The 16276-nt window shown below is 44.8% G+C and overlaps 1 protein-coding gene across 4 annotated transcripts in view; it reads left to right on the top strand.

The window, feature by feature from the left end:
* Positions 1–584: 584 nt before the first annotated feature.
* Positions 585–16276, top strand: part of prr5b (proline rich 5b (renal)) — a 72980-nt gene continuing 57288 nt past the window's right edge. Inside the window, exons 1-2 of one of the 4 annotated variants that reach the window (XM_071331858.1) lie at positions 585–768; positions 12675–12779. In XM_071331858.1, the coding sequence (XP_071187959.1) occupies positions 12751–12779 (29 nt within the window). In that variant the 5' untranslated portion in view covers positions 585–768; positions 12675–12750. Of the gene's footprint in view, positions 769–1219; positions 1670–12674; positions 12780–16276 lie in introns of those variants that run through there. The other 3 variants (XM_071331859.1, XM_071331857.1, XM_071331860.1) reach the window with 3 other exon arrangements.

Genomic DNA, 16276 nt, shown 5'->3' on the forward strand with positions numbered 1-16276 from the left:
CATGTGGTTAAATATTCCTACCTTCCCCAACATACGGCATGCTGGTGTTCCATGTGGTTAAATATTCCTACCTTCCCCAACATACTGCATGCTGGTGTTCCATGTGGTTAAATATTCCTACCTTCCCCAACATACTGCATGCTGGTGTTCCATGTGGTTAAATATTCCTACCTTCCCCAACATACTGCATGCTGGTGTTCCATGTGGTTAAATATTCCTACCTTCCCCAACATACTGCATGCTGGTGTTCCATGCACAAGGCCAGGAGTTTACCTCTAGTCAGGAAAAGCTCCTGTCCCTAATGATGAAATGCTATATATATATACAAACCAGTGAAATAGCCAGTCACATTTTAATTGTGTACTTTTAGAATCAACCTTTCTGCACTGTATAGTATTGTTTTATCCAGGGTTGAATGACGATGTGTTTGGACACATTCTCTAGGCCTTAATGTTAGTTCCATGACCCTAAACAAACATTCTCTCACCACAGCATCAGGCATTTATGACTGGCTACTCAACAAGCTACACATTAAACCGGAGAGGGAGAGAGAGACTTTCTCATGCTCTATTTTCCCCCAGATACCTTACTGTTATTCTTTTATGGCCCCAGCATTGTAAAGGCAGATATTCCTGACCTTGGGAGTTGGACTTTGCCACGTGACATTCTCAAAACACTTGGTATTATAGAAGTGAAACAGAACAGCAGGTTGCTGATCATCATCGTCGTACCTCAAATATCTTCCAGAAGGATGATGGACAATCAAAGGTTGGTTGATTCTCTGATATGGTTTCTTCTTCTAAGAGGTTTATTTTGGGAGATCTTCCAATAACTCTTCATGCAGTCTCTTCACCAACTTCAAGCAACAGTGGGACTGAAATGTATGTAAAATATCTAGGTTATGTGAAGATCCTCAGTGGTGTGCTTTGACAAATCCATTGATGTTGGATTAGGTGGGGATTGGATAGTGGATCTGAAAACTTGCTGATCACCAGCATTTTGTCAAGAGAGTGCACAGCTGAATCACTGCTTTCTCTTATATGAGCACTTAGTATAATGTGCAGGATTGTCTTTATAGCTTTATGGGATCATTAGGCTGAATGCTTTGGTTTTAAATGAATTAAACATTATACATTGTTGTTAGGAGGCGCCACAGACTGCAGATTTAACACCGCTTGTCTACTAACTCATCTTGGCGCTGGCACTCCTCCAGAACGCATAGCGTGGGACAGTCACTCATTTAGCAGTTTCTCCAGGCACTCTCAGCACAGACAGACCGGTGGATATACTACGGTGCGCACACACACACACTCTAGTCTACACACATTCCACACACACACTTGCAGACGCTCGTGTTACGCGGACTCCACTAGATTCAGTAGCAGCTGGCGCTGCGAACTCAAGTCAACAAGAGGAAACATCCACGAGTCGTGACATCCTCGGGAGTCGGCTCCGTTTACACATCCGTACTCCACTCGCATACTCAGACAGACAAGGACACTGTCGGGACAGCTTCAGTTTTAGTGTCTACCTTTGCCAACTTTCTACAAACCAAGAAGAATTGAAACAAAGATTTTGATAGTATTTTTCAGTGCCTGTTGGAGCGCCAATATCTTATCTCTGTGGCATGTTGTAGCGCACCGCCAGAGGAAGACAGCGACCATACACGGTGGGTACCTTTATAAACCTCCGCTGTGTAGCTTATAAACTTGATTTGCCTAACGTTAGTGGTGGCTGTCAACTCCGTCTGTAGCCATGATATAAAGTTGTCTAATGATACCGTGCCTTGTTATAAATAGATTGAATATATACCGAAATAGCGATGCAACACCAGAGCAGTAGCATAGACTGTCCAGACTGTCTCGGGGACTGTAGGTGTGCGTCCTCAGCGTTCCGGAGGGAGGTGAGACGTTGGCGGGTTCAGGGACGCGGGAAACCCCGTATGTCCATAGACCTTGTCCTTTGTATCTTTTAGAGGGGACATATTGATAGACTGTTGTTTTTTTTGTTTGTTGACATTTTGACAATCTAAACGTGTTGGATGACAGAGATTGATGGAGTAGGGAGACAGTTGACGAACTCTGGGACTGGCAGGGACACCTCAGGGCTTCTATCCCTCTTCTCCATGTATGGTGAAGGTCAGGTTATTTATTTATTTCACCTTTATTTAACCAGGTCGGCCAGTTGAGAACAAGGTCTCATTTACATCTGTGACCTGGCCAAGATAAAGCAAAGCAGTGCGACACAAACAACACAGAGTTACACATGGAATAAACAAGCGTACAGTCAATACACAATAGAAAAACGTCTATATCCAGTGTGTGCAAATGGCGTGAGGAGGTAAGGCAATAAATAGGCCATAGTAGCGAAGTAATTACAATTTAGCAAATTAACACTGGAGTGATAAATGAACAGATGATGATGTGCAAGTAGAGATACTGGTGTGCATAAGAGCAGAAAAGTAAATAAAAACAATATGCGGGTGAGGTAAGTAGATTGGATGGGTTGTGTACAGCTGCAGCATCGGTTAGCTGCTCAGATAGCTGATGTTTAAAGTTAGTGAGGGAAATATAAGTCTCCAGCTTCAGTGATTTTTGCAGTTCGTTCCAGTCATTGGCAGCAGAGAACTGGAAGGAAAGGCGGCCAAAGGAGGTGTTGGCTTTGGGGATGACCAGTGAGATATACCTGCTGGAGCGCGTGCTACGGGTGGGTGTTGCTATGGTGACCAGTGAGCTGAGATAAGGCGGGGCTTTACCTAGCAACGACTGGTCGGTACAATGGTGATGGAGGTCTCATTTTTTCTACTTCAACTTGATTTGATTAGAACAAATTTTAATTGATAAAAAAATGTAAAGAAGTAAAAAATTAGCAAATAAAATAGAGGTATTGGATAGAGGTTATGCACCTGGTTTAAAGGGAAGGGTTGTGTAGAGGATACGAACCTGGTTTGAGGGGAAGGGTTGGGGAGAGGATATGAACCTGGTTTAGGTTTAAGGGGAAGGGTTGGGTAGAGGATACGAACCTGGTTTGAGGGGAAGGGTTGGGTAGAGGATATGAACCTGGTTTAAGGGGAAGGGTTGGGGAGAGGATATGAACCTGGTTTAGGTTTAAGGGGAAGGGTTGGGTAGAGGATACGAACCTGGTTTAAGGGGAAGGGTTGGGTAGAGGATACCAGCTACAACCCAGTTTATGGTAAGGGTCCTTGGGAAAGGGGTAAATAACTTGATTAAAAATAGAAAGTAGGGGATGGAAACTTATTCTTCAGGATACTGGAAGGGGAGTGGTGGTTTGTGATTTTTGAGTGGTGGGATGAATGGTTGTGGTTAATGTTGATTTTGTTTGGGAGACAGTCAAGAGGGACAGTACCTTTTTATATGGGGGACACGGGTAGATCTCCGGTCTGGATTGTTCAATACCGCCATGTCATCAATGAGAATGAAACTTAGTGAATGTGTATGCTGTAGATTATGTGAGAACGAGCACCTGTACAGGTCAAGTAGAGTAGATCATTGGAGGGAATTATTGACATAATATGACTGAATTACTCTACTGTACTCTAATTAATTAAACTCTACTGTATTGTACTTGACTGAATACAACTACTGTCCTCTACTGTACTGCATTCTACTGCGTTCTACTGTGCTAAACTGTGCCGTACTCTACTGTGTTCTACTGTGCCGTACTCTACTGTGTTCTACTGTGTTCTACTGTGCCGTACTCTACTGTGTTCTACTGTGTTCTACTGTGCCGTACTCTACTGTGTTCTACTGTGTTCTACTGTGCCGTACTCTACTGTGTTCTACTGTGCCGTACTCTACTGTGTTCTACTGTGCCGTACTCTACTGTGTTCTACTGTGCCGTACTCTACTGTGTTCTACTGTGTTCTACTGTGCCGTACTCTACTGTGTTCTACTGTGTTATACTGTGCCGTACTCTACTGTGTTCTACTGTGCCGTACTCTACTGTGTTCTACTGTGCCGTACTCTACTGTGTTCTACTGTGCCGTACTCTACTGTGTTCTACTGTGTTCTACTGTGTTCTACTGTGTTCTACTGTGCCGTACTCTACTGTGTTCTACTGTGTTCTACTGTGCCGTACTCTACTGTGTTCTACTGTGCCGTACTCTACTGTGTTCTACTGTGTTCTACTGTGCCGTACTCTACTGTGTTCTACTGTGTTCTACTGTGCCGTACTCTACTGTGTTCTACTGTGTTCTACTGTGCCGTACTCTACTGTGTTCTACTGTGCCGTACTCTACTGTGTTCTACTGTGTTCTACTGTGCCGTACTCTACTGTGTTCTACTGTGCCGTACTCTACTGTGTTCTACTGTGCCGTACTGTACTGTGTTCTACTGTGCGTACTGTACTCTACTGTGTTCTACTGTGCTGTACTGTACTGTGATGTTCCAACTTGTGAAACAGCCTAGACGTCTATGATTCGTTCAGATTTGGATCTGGTCCGCACCAACCAAACTTGTTTGGGGGCGGAGCTTATTAGAATAATATCCAGCATGCTATGCAGGTGTTTTGTTTTTACATTTTGGTCATTCAGCAGACGCTCTTATCCAGAGGAACTTACTGCATGTGATAGATAAGAGCAATAGTATATATTTTGTTGCATTCTTCAGTTGGTTCCTCTTTCCTATTAAAATCTGTCTGACCGGGGAGGGGGGGGGGTTCTACGAAGCTGTATGGAATTGTTTTAAGAAGGTCGTACCAAGGATCATTTAGCGGTTTGATTTAGAATTTTAAGACCACTTGAAGTATATATTTTTTTTACCTTACTGCTATTAGCCCATTCAAACGCATTGAATAACAGATTCACTACATGGAACAACAGATAGTCATTACTGCTATTAGCCCATTCAAACCCGTTGAATAACAGATTAACTACATGGAACAACAAATGGTCCCAAAAAAGATTCAAAAGGAAGTTTGTTCTGAAGTGTCTGTCCAATATCTGAGAGAGAAATGAAAGATCAGGATTTTTTAATACATTTTTCTACATGTATTTAACCCCTTCTTTTTTGCACTAAACAGTCTCCATACCTCCATGTTTTTCAACTGGTACCAATGGACCTTCAGACAAGTCTTGTGATGCCTGTAATATAATGCTTACTTATTATAATGTATAGCAGTTGAAATTTGGCCATGGAATCAATGACCGAAAAATACAAAATGCACCCGATTTCAATGTCCGGAAAATACATTATTTTCACCTTTCATTCATCACCTAAAATGTACCTGATGTCAACGTCTGGAAAATAGTTTTAAAATGTATTTTCAACAGCCTTTTGCTTATTGGGATATGGTTGTCCTCTTTAATGTGAGTTTGATAGGTTTATAGAAGTTAGCATCCTTCCTCATGACCTGATTTATGTTGATTTATGCATTGCCTGTCCCACTAGTGTTGCAGTGGCACACTGTAACCAGAAGGTGGAGACAAAGTTCAGGAACTCTGAATTAGAATTGCCACTTTTTTTTCTACTATTTGAAACATACTGTTTTACCTGCAGGCTGCACGCTTGGTTGGAAATAACACAGTTCAATAGAAACACTGCACACTCCTTTTCAACTGGTATCTTCTGCCTGAAATGACCAATACCAGTATACAGCACTAACACTAGCTCATTATTATTACGTTGGGTGCTGTGGGTGGTAACGGTCAGGACTGAGTGCTGCTCTGGTGCCAGTCAGTGTGACTGGGATGAGTGAGTTAGTGTTGGGTTTCCTCCTGCATCATCTTGGATCAGGCTTAGTTTTCACTTGGGGAACTTCCTGGTATCTGTTTACACAGTGGTGATGGCAGAGAGCCCACTCATGTTACTACTAGAGACCAGATGGAGGGGGGGAGAAAGGTATAGAGCGAGATGAGAGAGGGGAAGACTAGAGGGAGAGAGAGAACAATAGAGAAAGTGAATCCTGGAGCAGGGCCAGAGATGAGAGGCAGTAGCCGCAGCCCAGATGACATCTCCATACCAGGGTTTGTTCCTAGCTCCTGGCACCAGAGAGGATGGATGGAGACCTGTGGAATCGCAGACTAGAGCAGCATACTTTAAGCAGGGGATCGGCTGTAAAGCTGCTATGTGCCTGTCGGCTGTTCCGTCAGCTGTGACTGTGTGATGTGGTGTCCAGGACTAGAGCCTGGGACCACAGCCAAGTCTGACTTCTGACTGGCCATTGGCCCAGAGTGGCAGGTGGAGCAGCGGCTGTAGCCAGTAGCGTGACAGGAGAGGCCAGGAACATCAGAACACTCCCTGGAGCAGAGTTGAGTCATAGCTGAGTCATCCTAGTGACTGGGGCAATTCAATCATATTTAATGAAGTTCTACATAAATTATTTACTATACATTGCCTGTATTTTTAGCAAGAACATTGTGAACAAAGGAACGTTATATGTAGTTAGCCTCCTCCCTATAGTAACACTAGAGATGCCCTCTTCTGTTTTAGACTCTGTTGAAACATCCTCTTATCGGACTTATTCTGATGGCTCAGTTCATTGGGTCTGATTACCGTCTGAAATATGAATGGTTGAGAACATAGAAACATCAAGCACGTGTGATGTTTTGAGGTTTGAGTCGGGCACATCCTCGGCTACCTCGGCTACACTCGTTCATTAGGACCCGTGGGTTGTTTTATGCGGAGGATCTCAGCACCTCTTTAGGGAGTTTCATGGAAGAGGATCCAGTGTCTCACTACAGTGTGTGTGGTGACTACACCCCTATTCATTTAATTATAATATTGTATTGGGTAGGAGTGCTGAGCTACCACCTCTCTGGCATCCGTCAGAAGGTACCCAGGATGCACCCTGTCCCCCTCCCTCTCTCTGTCTGCCTTGGAATATATTGACGTCTCTGGTTTGATCTCCAAACCTGTTGGATTCCAGGCTCTCTATGACCTCCATTGTGATGAGAAACAGACGGACGGTCAACTAGAAGACGGTATTTAAGTGTATGATGTAAAACGCCTGATGCCTCTGAAAGGAAGATGAACTAGTGGAGTTAATATTGTCGTGTCAGACACTCGCTCTGAGTCTCTGAGAATGTAAAGTCCACATCTCTAAGTAAACCACTACTAAAACATGTTTCCGTGGGCCATCTGCCCTAGTAGAATGGAGAGTCCACATCTCTAAGTAAACCACTACTAAAACATGTTTCTGTGGGCCATCTGCCCTAGTAGAATGGAGAGTCCACATCTCTAAGTAAACCACTACTAAAACATGTTTCCTTGGGCCATCTGCCCTAGTAGAATGGAGAGTCCACATCTCTAAGTAAACCACTACTAAAACATGTTTCCGTGTGCCATCTGCCCTAGTAGAATGGAGAGTCCACATCTCTAAGTAAACCACTACTAAAACATGTTTCCGTGGGCCATCTGCCCTAGTAGAATGGAGAGTCCACATCTCTAAGTAAACCACTACTAAAACATGTTTCCGTGGGCCATCTGCCCTAGTAGAATGGAGAGTCCACATCTCTAAGTAAACCACTACTAAAACATGTTTCTGTGTGCCATCTGCCCTAGTAGAATGGAGAGTCCACATCTCTAAGTAAACCACTACTAAAACATGTTTCCGTGGGCCATCTGCCCTAGTAGAATGGAGAGTCCACATCTCTAAGTAAACCACTACTAAAACATGTTTCCATCTGCCCTAGTAGAATGGAGAGTCCACATCTCTAAGTAAACCACTACTAAAACATGTGTCCGTAGGCCATCTGCCCTAGTAGAATGGAGAGTCCACATCTCTAAGTAAACCACTACTAAAACATGTTTCCGTGGGCCATCTGCCCTAGTAGAATGGAGAGTCCACATCTCTAAGTAAACCACTACTAAAACATGTTTCCGTGGGCCATCTGCCCTAGTAGAATGGAGAGTCCACATCTCTAAGTAAACCACTACTAAAACATGTTTCCGTGGGCCATCTGCCCTAGTAGAATGGAGAGTCCACATCTCTAAGTAAACCACTACTAAAACATGTTTCTGTGTGCCATCTGCCCTAGTAGAATGGAGAGTCCACATCTCTAAGTAAACCACTACTAAAACATGTTTCCTTGGGTCATCTGCCCTAGTAGAATGGAGAGTCCACATCTCTAAGTAAACCACTACTAAAACATGTTTCCGTGTGCCATCTGCCCTAGTAGAATGGAGAGTCCACATCTCTAAGTAAACCACTACTAAAACATGTTGCCGTGGGCCATCTGCCCTAGTAGAATGGAGAGTCCACATCTCTAAGTAAACCACTACTAAAACATGTTTCCATCTGCCCTAGTAGAATGGAGAGTCCACATCTCTAAGTAAACCACTACTAAAACATGTTTCCGTGGGCCATCTGCCCTAGTAGAATGGAGAGTCCACATCTCTAAGTAAACCACTACTAAAACATGTTTCCGTTATCCATCTGCCCTAGTAGAATGGAGAGTCCACATCTCTAAGTAAACCACTACTAAAACATGTTTCCGTTATCCATCTGCCCTAGTAGAATGGAGAGTCCACATCTCTAAGTAAACCACTACTAAAACATGTTTCCATCTGCCCTAGTAGAATGGAGAGTCCACATCTCTAAGTAAACCACTACTAAAACATGTTTCCATCTGCCCTAGTAGAATGGAGAGTCCACACCTCTAAGTAAACCACTACTAAAACATGTGTCCGTGGGCCATCTGCCCTAGTAGAATGGAGAGTCCACATCTCTAAGTAAACCACTACTAAAACATGTGTCCGTGGGCCATCTGCCCTAGTAGAATGGAGAGTCCACATCTCTAAGTAAACCACTACTAAAACATGTTTCCGTGGGCCATCTGCCCTAGTAGAATGGAGAGTCCACATCTCTAAGTAAACCACTACTAAAACATGTTTCCGTGGGCCATCTGCCCTAGTAGAATGGAGAGTCCACATCTCTAAGTAAACCACTACTAAAACATGTTTCCATCTGCCCTAGTAGAATGGAGAGTCCACATCTCTAAGTAAACCACTACTAAATAATGTTTCCGTGTGCCATCTGCCCTAGTAGAATGGAGAGTCCACATCTCTAAGTAAACCACTACTAAAACATGTTTCCGTGGGCCATCTGCCCTAGTAGAATGGAGAGTCCACATCTCTAAGTAAACCACTACTAAAACATGTTTCCGTTATCCATCTGCCCTAGTAGAATGGAGAGTCCACATCTCTAAGTAAACCACTACTAAAACATGTTTCCGTGTGCCATCTGCCCTAGTAGAATGGAGAGTCCACATCTCTAAGTAAACCACTACTAAAACATGTTTCCGTGGGCCATCTGCCCTAGTAGAATGGAGAGTCCACATCTCTAAGTAAACCACTACTAAAACATGTTTCTGTGTGCCATCTGCCCTAGTAGAATGGAGAGTCCACATCTCTAAGTAAACCACTACTAAAACATGTTTCCGTGGGCCATCTGCCCTAGTAGAATGGAGAGTCCACATCTCTAAGTAAACCACTACTAAAACATGTTTCCATCTGCCCTAGTAGAATGGAGAGTCCACATCTCTAAGTAAACCACTACTAAAACATGTTTCCGTGGGCCATCTGCCCTAGTAGAATGGAGAGTCCACATCTCTAAGTAAACCACTACTAAAACATGTTTCCGTTATCCATCTGCCCTAGTAGAATGGAGAGTCCACATCTCTAAGTATGTGTGTGGGGGGCTGTGTGGGGGGCTGTGTGGGGGGCTGTGTGGGGGGCTGTGTGGGGGGCTGTGTTGGGGGACTGTGTTGGGGGGCTGTGTTGGGGGGCTGTGTTGGGAGACTGTGTTGGGGGACTGTGTTGGGGGACTGTGTGGGAGGCTGTGTTGGGGGGCTGTGTTGGGGGACTGTGTTGGGGGGCTGTGTTGGGGGGCTGTGTTGGGAGACTGTGTTGGGGGACTGTGTTGGGGGACTGTGTTGGGGGACTGTGTTGGGAGACTGTGTCGGGGGGCTGTGTCGGGGGGCTGTGTCGGGGGACTGTGTCGGGGGACTGTGTCGGGGGCTGTGTTGGGAGACTGTGTTGGGGGGCTGTGTTGGGGGACTGTGTTGGGAGACTGTGTTGGGGGACTGTGTTGGGGGGCTGTGTTGGGAGACTGTGTGGGGGGCTGTGTTGGGGGGCTGTGTGGGGGGCTGTGTTGGGGACTGGGCACAGCAACCTAAAACGCACACAGTCACGGAACACAGATTACAACTGAGGAGAAACAAAGAGGAGAGGAGGAGAGGGTCGCACACTAACCAACTGTTGGATCTCTGAGAGGGTCGCACACTAACCAACTGTTGGATCTCTGAGAGCGTCGCACACTAACCAACTGTTGGATCTCTGAGAGCGTCGCACACTAACCAACTGTTGGATCTCTGAGAGCGTCGCACAATAACCAACTGTTGGATCTCTGAGAGCGTCGCACGCTAACCAACTGTTGGATCTCTGAGAGCGTCGCACGCTAACCAACTGTTGGATCTCTGAGAGCGTCCCACGCTAACCAACTGTTGGATCTCTGAGAGCGTCCCACGCTAACCAACTGTTGGATCTCTGAGAGCGTCGCACGCTAACCAACTGTTGGATCTCTGAGAGCGTCGCACACTAACCAACTGTTGGATCTCTGAGAGTGTCGCATGTTTACCAACTGTTGGATCTCTGAGAGTGTCGCATGTTTACCAACTGTTGGATCTCTGAGAGTGTCGCATGTTTACCAACTGTTGGATCTCTGAGAGCGTCGCACGCTAACCAACTGTTGGATCTTTGAGAGCGTTGCACGCTAACCAACTGTTGGATATCTGAGAGCGTCGCACGCTAACCAACTGTTGGATCTCTGAGAGCGTCGCACGCTAACCAACTGTTGGATCTCTGAGAGCGTCCCACGCTAACCAACTGTTGGATCTCTGAGAGCGTCGCACGCTAACCAACTGTTGGATCTCTGAGAGCGTCGCACGCTAACCAACTGTTGGATCTCTGAGAGCGTCCCACGCTAACCAACTGTTGGATCTCTGAGAGCGTCGCACGCTAACCAACTGTTGTATCTCTGAGAGCGTCCCACGCTAACCAACTGTTGGATCTCTGAGAGCGTCGCACGCTAACCAACTGTTGTATCTCTGAGAGCGTCCCACGCTAATCAACTGTTGTATCTCTGAGAGCGTCGCACGCTAACCAACTGTTGGATCTCTGAGAGCGTCGCACGCTAACCAACTGTTGGATCTCTGAGAACGTCGCACGCTAACCAACTGTTGGATCTCTGAGAGCGTCCCACGCTAACCAACTGTTGGATCTCTGAGAGCGTCCCACGCTAACCAACTGTTGGATCTCTGAGAGCGTCCCACGCTAACCAACTGTTGGATCTCTGAGAGCGTCGCACGCTAACCAACTGTTGGATCTCTGAGAGCGTCGCACGCTAACCAACTGTTGTATCTCTGAGAGCGTCGCACGCTAACCAACTGTTGGATATCTGAGAGCGTCGCACGCTAACCAACTGTTGGATATCTGAGAGCGTCGCACGCTAACCAACTGTTGGATCTCTGAGAGCGTCGCACGCTAACCAACTGTTGGATCTCTGAGAGCGTCCCACGCTAACCAACTGTTGTATCTCTGAGAGCGTCGCACGCTAACCAACTGTTGGATCTCTGAGAGCGTCGCACGCTAACCAACTGTTGGATCTCTGAGAGCGTCGCACGCTAACCAACTGTTGGATCTCTGAGAGCGTCGCACGCTAACCAACTGTTGGATCTCTGAGAGCGTCGCACGCTAACCAACTGTTGGATCTCTGAGAGCGTCGCACGCTAACCAACTGTTGTATCTCTGAGAGCGTCGCACGTTTACCAACTGTTGGATCCCTACTGAGACTTGGTAGTTTATTTTTCTATTGTAGTGCTGGGTGAATGGTAGTGCAACAGGGAAAGAGGCCTTGGTACATGTATGCCCCCTGTGGGTTATTGTGGTATGAAGTCATATATGTATATACAAGTGTGAAGTGTATGAATCGGAGTTGAGATGAGGCGACTATGGGAAGGAAATAATAGGAAAGGTTTAATACAATGCGTAAAAAAGCGGAAGAATTTTGGATTGCAATAAGAGTTGATGTAATGAAATGCATTGGAGACTGAGATAGAACCATAGAGATGGAAAGACGTCTCAACTTTGTGTCTGTGCCATTATGGCGTCTGACAGCATTGGCCATCTCCATTTTAAAGTTGTACATTTTCTTCTTTTGTGTTTGAAAAAAGTGAAAAGCTAATATTGGTGATTTACCACCACCTGCAGTGCTGGAGTCTTGAACCAAATGCTGGGTTTCATTCATTTATTCTGGCCACTAGATGGCGGTGATATAGCTTAAAGCCATTTATAAACCATAACACCCAATTTGAAGAAGATGACAATGCTCTGATAATTGGCTGATCACTCCCAACCCATAGGAATCCCCACCCAGTTGACTAAATAGGTCGGCAGCGTAGCCTAGTGGTTAGAGCATTGGACTAGCAACCGAAAGGTTGCAAGTTCGCATCCCTGAGCTGATAAGGTACAAATCTGCCGTTCTGCCCCTGAACAAGGCAGTTAACCCACTGTTCCTATGCCGTCACTGACTTGACTAGTTAAATAAAGGTAATTTTTTTTTTTTTTTAAAACAGGTCATATCCAAGTTGAGTCCTCTAACCATCTCTATGGATAGATCATGTTCTGAACTGTGTGTTTTCTTGTTGTTTGTGAAAGATGCTGGCTGGACACCGGTCCCTAGGTCAAGTTCAGTCTCTGACCCCCACCCCTCACCTTTGACCCCTCACCTAGGATGGAAGAACGCACCCATTCCTTTAGGAGGTGAGAGACCACAAGTCACTGCCCCTCTCTCCGTGCACACACAGACACACACAGACACACAGACACACACACACACACACACACACAATTGAGATACAACAGTGTTCCAGTAGGGGAGGGTGGGGTCAGTGTCGTAACTAAGTATGAGGACACTGAGGTCCGGATCTCTGGAATTTCTTCTAATGAGATTTTTTGTTATTAAAAAATATATATATTTTGTTCATAATAAAGAAAATCCATTACAGGTCAACATGTCAATATTGCTCCCAGCGTTGGTCAAAGTCAGAAATATTGTTGATCGGACTGAGTTCTAATCGCGCCTCTTTGAGAACGAGCGGAATCATAAACAGTGGTTTGTTCGTTACGTTCTCCTGCCTCCTCCTGATTGGTTCCCCAGAGTGAAACGGCTGACTCCGCCCTCCACAGGCGGAGGTTTTGAGACGTGAAATGAACTACCGAAGCTCCCAGTCGGCTCAACTAGGCAACTAGAGAGACTGCTGACAGTGTGTTTGCGAGATGCCAGACAAAAGGCAATTTTAAAACTGTCCAGTGACTCCTTCCGTGTCTACAGACACCCACCCAAACAAACAAAAACCGACTCATGAGTGCACAATTGGTACATAGTCGCTCATAGATATGTCAGTCAGGTGGCTAGCTGCCGGCAGAGACTTCTAGTGTCGTAATGTTGAAGGATTCTGGCTGGTATTACTGAGCCAGCAAGAAGGAAGAAGGTAACGTTAAACGGAGCAGAAAAATACTTGCTTTACAGGGAGTAGGCTACTGAGACAGATAGTAATGTGGTGCTCAGTGGTGAGGCTGCAATGCATGCAGGAGGAAGCAGAGGAGACAGAGAGGAAGCAAACAGATAGAGAGGGGGGTTAGTACAGTGGTCACCAAACTTGGGGTCGGGGCCCCTTGTAGGGTCCCCTGAGAAAATCTGTACGAATTTCATCAAACAAGTTAGAAACTTTAAAATCTCCCCAATAAGGCCTACATTAAAATGATATCAACGTGGCCCATCTCCCCAATAAGGCCTACATTAAAATGATATCAACGTGACCTATCTCCCCAATAAGGCCTACATTAAAATGATATCAACATGGCCCATCTCCCCAATAAGGCATACATTAAAATGATATCAACATGGCCCATCTCCCCAATAAGGCCTACATTAAAATGATATCAACGTGACCTATCTCCCCAATAAGGCCTACATTAAAATGATATCAACGTGGCCTATCTCCCCAATAAGGCCTACATTAAAATGATATCAACGTGGCCTATCTCCCCAATAAGGCCTACATTAAAATGATATCAACATGGCCTATCTCCCCAATAAGGCCTACATTAAAATGATATCAACATGGCCTATCTCCCCAATAAGGTCTACATTAAAATGATATCAACATGGCCCATCTCCCCAATAAGGCCTACATTAAAATGATATCAACATGGTCTATCTCCCCAATAAGGCCTACATTAAAATGATATCAACATGGCCCATCTCCCCAATAAGGCATACATTAAAATGATATCAACATGGCCCATCTCCCCAATAAGGCCTACATTAAAATGATATCAACGTGACCTATCTCCCCAATAAGGCCTACATTAAAATGATATCAACGTGGCCTATCTCCCCAATAAGGCCTACATTAAAATGATATCAACGTGGCCTATCTCCCCAATAAGGCCTACATTAAAATGATATCAACATGGCCTATCTCCCCAATAAGGCCTACATTAAAATGATATCAACATGGCCTATCTCCCCAATAAGGCCTACATTAAAATGATATCAACATGGCCTATCTCCCCAATAAGGCCTACATTAAAATGATATCAACATGGTCTATCTCCCCAATAAGGCATACATTAAAATGATATCAACATGGTCTATCTCCCCAATAAGGCCTACATTAAAATGATATCAACATGGTCTATCTCCCCAATAAGGCCTACATTAAAATGATATCAACATGGTCTATCTCCCCAATAAGGCCTACATTAAAATGATATCAACATGGCCTATCTCCCCAATAAGGCCTACATTAAAATGATATCAACATGCAAACAGTACAGTCCTAAAAAATGTCCTAAGTTTCATTTCGTGGCTGATGTTACGTGTCAGTATTTCCCTCCTTTCAGAGGTGTAATATTACAACTGTAAAGCTAGCCCACCGCACCTCTCTAATTCAGAGGGCTTGGGTGAAATGCAGAAGACACATTTTGGTTGGAGGGAACGACAATTCCACCGTTTGGGAAGAAAACACTTCAATTTGCTCAACTTGCCATTGCCTTAACCACTTGCTCCATTTACCCCAAGGCAGACATATTGATAATATTAGCCCACCCAGCTATAATGATGTTCTTCATGCCAGGTTTAGGACCTCATATTGAAGCTGATAGAGATCCCAACTGATGTAGAGAACAATCTTAAAATGATCTACTTTGGTTAAGATCATGAACCCTCGAACACAATACATTTATTTGACTTTGTGAAAACAGTTTTTTGGACCTAACTTGCTTACCACTTTTTCCATGTGGTTTCTTCCTTCACAGACTCAATGAAATTTGGTCAAATAATCCATTGTGTGTATGGTTTCCTAGAAACAAGGGTGGCTCAATGTACTGCTTTTTTTGCTCAACTTACACCATTCTCCCCTATGTGTTTTTATCATCAAGAGAGATCTGATACAGATTAGTCTGACATCCAGTTCAACTGTTAACTCAACACACGTGTCCTACAGTTCCTCTCACAGGGAGCAGGGAGCACTTTGAAACCTCCCCCAGTGGCTGTTTCTATTCAGTTTATCAGGGATTCTGGACCCTGGTTCTGGACCCTGGTTCTGGACCCAGGGATTCTGGACCCTGGTTCTGGACCCTGGTTCTGGACCCAGGGATTCTGGACCCTGGTTCTGGACCCAGGGATTCTGGACCCTGGTTCTGGACCCTGGTTCTGGATCCTGGGATTCTGGACCCCCCAGAGGTTCATAGAGTGGCCTCTGTTATCGTTTAGAATCTAACACACTTGGGCTATTTTAATGTGGTTGTTGTTAGATATATTAAGAATGTCATTTATAAATGATTAAAAACAGTTATAATTCATTGGTTTAATAGTATAGTACACCCCTCCAGCTGTACTTCTCCTACCGATCTCCCGTACAAACCTCCTCCTACCGATCTCCCATACAAACCTTCTCCTACCTAGGGCTGTGGCGGTCACCAAATTTTGTCAGCCGGTGATTGTTAAGCAAATAGCAGTTAGTCTCGCGGTAATTGATCGATAATTCTCATAAACACATTTAGCATCTGCTGGTTTCCACAGACAGACTACAAGACACTGATGCTGACCTTTAGAACATCTGTTGGGCTAACTTCTGTTGGGCTAACATCTGTTGGGCTAACATCTGTTGGGCTAACATCTGTTGGGCTAACATCTGTTGGGCTAACATCTGTTGGGCTAACTTCTGTTGGGCTAACTTCTGTTGGGCTAA

Source organism: Salvelinus alpinus, chromosome 11, assembly GCF_045679555.1.
Source record: "Salvelinus alpinus chromosome 11, SLU_Salpinus.1, whole genome shotgun sequence".
NCBI lineage: Eukaryota > Metazoa > Chordata > Actinopteri > Salmoniformes > Salmonidae > Salvelinus > Salvelinus alpinus.